At 44.4% G+C, this 4960-nt stretch overlaps 1 protein-coding gene across 2 annotated transcripts; it reads right to left on the bottom strand.

Annotated features, from left to right (window-relative positions):
* Positions 1–2279: 2279 nt before the first annotated feature.
* Positions 2280–2924, bottom strand: Rpl10l (ribosomal protein L10 like). Of its 2 annotated transcripts, XM_041658745.1 has the most exons (2): positions 2841–2924; positions 2280–2735 (listed from the first exon to the last, which is right to left on the bottom strand). In XM_041658745.1, exons 1-2 carry the CDS (start codon positions 2922–2924, stop codon positions 2280–2282), a joined length of 540 nt encoding a protein of 179 aa, XP_041514679.1. The 2 variants fall into 2 exon arrangements, with proteins under 2 accessions (XP_041514679.1, XP_041514678.1); XM_041658744.1 differs by having other exon boundaries at positions 2280–2924.
* Between the last annotated feature and the right edge of the window lie 2036 nt (positions 2925–4960).

The raw sequence follows: 4960 nt of genomic DNA, 5'->3' as shown, positions 1-4960 counted from the left end.
GGAGGCAGAGACAAGTGGATCTCTGAATTGGACGCCAGCCTGGTCTACAAGAGCTAGTTCCAAGAAGACAGGCTCCAAAGCTACAGAAAAACCCTGTCTTGAGAAAAAAAACAAAAGAAAAAAAAAACCCAAATGTCCAAGGCAGACTTCTAGTCTTTTTTTGTTTGTTTGTTTGTTTTATTTTTTCAAGACAGGGTTTCTCTGTGGCTAGCTCTTGTAGACCAGACTTGATGGAGGAAGGTCATTGGTTAATTAATAAAGAAACTGCCTTGGCCCATTTGATAGGCCAGCCCTTAGGTGGGTGGAGTAAACAGAACAGAATGTTGGGAGGAAGAGAAAGTGAGGTAAGATGCCTCAGAGACGCCATGCCACCTCTCTCCAGGGCAGACACGTTGAAGCAAGCCGCCAGGTCAGACATGCTGAACCTTTCCCGGTAAGACTGGTGCCACACAGATTACTAAATATGGGTTAGGCAAGATAAGTCACCACCTCATGGTGCTATACACATTAACAGAAATGGGCCAAGCAGTGTTTATATGAATACAGATTGTGTGTTATTTTGGGGCATAAACTAGCCAGGTGGCCAGGAGCAGGGTTGCAGGAATGCAGTCCGCAGCTCCCTTCAACACAGGCTGGCCTAGAACTCAGAGATCCACCTGCCTCTGCCTCCTTAGGGCTGGGATTAAAGGTGTGTGCCACCACCACCAGGCTCAGACTTCTAGTCTTAGTATCTTACCCATTTGTGCAAAGTCCTCTTCCCTAAAGCTGAGAGCTACCCACCAGTTTTTAACATGAAAGTACTGTAGATTTCTTTTGTGATGCTGGGGAACAAATTGAGACAAAGCCTTGCACACTCTGCACTATTGCTGAGCTATTAGATCCCTCCTCTTCTTTCCACACATCTGTACGCACAAACATTACTATTAATCTTGAGAGCAAACAAAACCAAACATAACACTAAAAAACTCTTATCCGTAACTGTCTTCTTATAAATGTATTGAAGGCAGAGTTCCAAGTCTTATGATTCTTTTTAACATGTTTGAGGAGTTTTGAAACCAAAAAGAACGACCCCAAAATTTTATGGCTATAGTAATAAATAGTTAAGCAAGGGCTTGATTGCTTGTTTCTTTTTGAATTTTTAAGACAATTTTAATTTCTGAGAGTTTGACAAAATTCAAAAAGGACTGCGCAGGAGTCAAACTATCTGGTTAACGTTTCCCTTTATTAAGTGCACATGATGTTCTCAGAGCACTCAGTGAAACAACAGGTAAGTACTTCTGTTAGAGCCTTTTTAATGAATTCTTGTTATCTGTTGAGAACTACCTATAACATGAATATTGTCATAGCAACTAAGTATAAAACACACAAGTAACTTACAGGGACAAGTCAGACGCGGTGCCATTTGACTAAGGAAGGCATATAAACGCAAACATTAAGCAATGTAACCATGCACTTTAGTCCCCCTATCCGGCTTCCTCTGAAAATGTCATTAGTGGAGGAAAACCGGAGGCTGAAGTTCCAGGATTAAGATTCAGCGGTCTCAATCAAAGACCAGGTACGCTAACCACAAACTAAACAGCATAAGCTCAGTAATTTTAGGTTATATCATTTCTAAATAAAACAGAAAGCACCTGTGTGATCAATGGAACTCTAATACAGGGCAAACAGCAACAGATTACAGATGCTCCCTCAGGCCCCCTCAGAGCAGATGGCTGAGTTAGTGTCATTTTCTCTTCTTTGCTGATTCTACCGGGACCCAAACACAAGCAATATGAACTCTGTTGTCACCTATAACCTTTCTGTGATGAAGAAAAGATTGGATCTTGTCTCCTGAGTGCAGGACAATGTAAGGCTTGTCTAGAAAAACTCTTTTCAGTATACCCAACTGTTCCAAGATTGATAACCTGAGGCTACAGGTAAATCTAAAAATAATACTGACAAATTTATAGCAAAACAGCCAAATTTAGATATGTTAGTTTTAAAGATACACTCGAAATATAATTCCACACAGATCTTCCAACTCCTCTAGCACTCTGAATCCATAACTGTTTCATTTATGCCTTCACTAAACAAATGTTCACTCCAAAACTTTAAAGTAGATGGTTCAAAATAGCAAATGTGTTGTCTCTAAACCGCAGTTTTTTTGTCCCTTAAACAAGGCAGGCACTGTCCAACTAAAGGTTCTATACTATGCAAACTAACGTCCTATAAGCTATAAACGGAACAAATACATTCAAACCATAACCATCACTTGTGCTACTTGTCTGCCAGCAAAGTCCTCAGGAATGCAGGGCCCGCCACTTGTCCAGAGGACCACGTTCCGGGATGTATTTGACTCCGCAGCCATCGGGGATGAGGCGCTTCGCCGCCACCTTGCCTTCGAACTCCTCGGCGTTGAACTTGGTGAAGCCCCACTTCTTGGAGATGTGGATCTTCTGGCGGCCAGGGAACTTGAACTTGGCCCTGCGCAGGGCTTCGACCACGTGCTCCTTGTTCTGCAGCTTGGTGCGGATGGACATGATGACCTGGCCGATGTGGACCCGGGCCACGGTGCCCTGCGGCTTCCCGAAGGCGCCACGCATGCCGGTCTGGAGACGGTCTGCACCGGCGCACGACAGCATCTTGTTGATGCGGATGACGTGGAAGGGGTGCAGGCGCACGCGGATGTGGAAGCCGTCCTTGCCGCAGCTCTTCACCATGTACTTGTTGGCGCAGATGCGAGCGGCTTCCAGGGCCTCCGACGACAGCTGCTCGTACTCGTCCGACACCATGTGGCCGCACAGCGGGAACTCGTCCACCTTCGCCTTCTTCCGACCCAGGTCGAAGATGCGGATCTTCGCATCGGGGACCCCGCGGCAGAAGCGAGACTTAGGGTACGGCTTGTTCTTACAGTACCTGTAACAGCGAGCTGGGCGACGACCCATGGCGACAGCAGACAGCAGAAGTCTCGGGAGCGCAGAGGTCTCAGGAGCTCGAGTCCACAGCCGGCGGCAAAATGGAGCCCGGGCAGAAATCTGTTACCCACAAAGCTTCGCGGGGACCATAGAGTGTTCGAGGAGGACTTGAGGATAGAGAAACCCTTCCGCCCAGCCGCGGGAGGGGGTCACTCTGCACTGCGCATGCTCAGTGGATGGGGGTGGGGATTCAGTGTGGGCTTTCTCAGGCTGGCGAAAGCCGGGGAGGGGGGGGTCATCACCCTAACAGCCTTGTTGACCATCTTGGGTTTGGGGCTTTGACCTTACGCTTTGTAGTAGGTTAAAAAAGTCACCTATACTGGGCGGTGGTGGCGCACACCTTTAATCCCAGCACTAGGGAGGCAGAGGCAGGGGAATCTCTGTGAGTTCCAGGCCAGCCTGGGCGGCACAGTCCAGGACAGGCTCCAGAGCTACAGAGAAACCCTGCCTTGAAAATCCAAAAATAAAATGTCAGGTTGGTTTGCAGTTAGACTAAATAATAACCAAATAATAATCGGCTTTCCTGAGCTCATATCTCACTGAGCTTTGTAGATCCGTTTTTTGTTTTAAGTAGAGGAGCAGCTTTCCTGCTTTATCTACGTGTTTGGCTTGGCATGTGTGCTGAAGTAAGGCTCAGAAGATAAGAGCCATGGAAGGGTAATGAAAATGTCTTTTGTACCTGTCTCTTTAAGAGACAAGCCACGCCCACTCCCTCCCCCACCTGCTGAGGCAGGCTGAACTTAGCTTCTCCCTCCCTCCCTCCTTTCCCCCCTCCCCCCGCCCCGCCGGGGATCCTGCAGAATTTTTAATTTTTCAATAACAGTACCTATTACACAGTAGTTATTTTAAAATATGAAACTTACTTGGCCTAAGGAAATGAATTTTTTTTTCTAAATACGGGATCTACAAAATTGATTGAAATGCCACTTGAGTGTTTTAACCTAAGGCTATTGGTTTTCTAATATTAAAATGGCTACAAACTATAAAAAATATATTCTAAACCATCTTTTCATTTAACTGATGAGTATTTTTTGATCCTGATGTTTTATTTCTGTAAGATTATTGAGACATGGAACAGAAGGTAGCTGAGAAAGAGAAGTTAGAATTTGCAAACAGTGTTTGAATTTTTCCAGGTTTTTATCATAATTTTTTAATTATTTATGTTATTTCACAAACCCATTATCTCCTGGAACAAAATCCCAGTGTAAATTTATCCTCATAACTTTCCCTTTATTAATAGAGAAGAGCAAACACTCTGTATAGTAATTCTTGTTGTCTACAACAATATAGGATATATATAAATATAGGATACCCATGTTAGGATACAATAATTAAAATTTGGAGTATAGAGAATTTTCCCACAGAAGTTTGAAACTCGTGTGTGTGTGTGTGTGTGTGTGTGTGTGTTTAACATTGCTTTTAAAATTCAGACTTATTGCTGGGCGGTGGTGGCACAAGCCTTTAATCCCAGTACTCAGGAGGCAGAGGCAGGCAGATCTCTGTGAATTCCAGGCCAGCCTGGTCTACAAGAGCTAGTTCCAGGACAGGCGCCAAAGCCACAGAGAAACCCTGTCTCAAAAAACCAAAAAAAAAAAAAAAAAATTCAGACTTATTAACCTGAGGGATCAAAGCACAAACATGCCTTCACTTGTACAGGCTGTACATAAGAGCCCACTTCCCTTTTTTTTAAAAAAATACTTATTTATTATGTGTACAATATTCTGTCTGTGTGTATGTCTGCAGGCCAGAAGAGGGAAGCAGACCCCATTACAGATGGTTGTGAGCCACCATGTGGTTGCCGGGAATTGAACCCAGGACCTTTGGAAGAGCAGGCAATGCTCTTAACCACTGAGCCATCTCTTCAGCCCCACTTCCCTTTTTGAATAGATGGTAAAAGACTATTCTTAAATTAACTGAGCTTGTAAATTTTGCTGTTCTAGCAAGATAGTAGGTCATAAGACTAACTGCTATTTCTGCTTTTGTAATCAAATTTGCTTAATCTGCTC

Source organism: Microtus oregoni, unplaced genomic scaffold (genome assembly GCF_018167655.1).
Source record: "Microtus oregoni isolate MIOR12 unplaced genomic scaffold, Mior012 000009F_ref0000495, whole genome shotgun sequence".
Lineage (NCBI taxonomy): Eukaryota > Metazoa > Chordata > Mammalia > Rodentia > Cricetidae > Microtus > Microtus oregoni.
This window is presented reverse-complemented; position numbering and strand designations above follow the sequence as displayed.

What these genes read in the sequence shown, in the direction of transcription:
- Rpl10l (XM_041658744.1), bottom strand. Translation starts at nt 2,924, where the DNA reads ATGGGTCGTCGCCCAGCTCGCTGTTACAGGTACTGTAAGAACAAGCCG.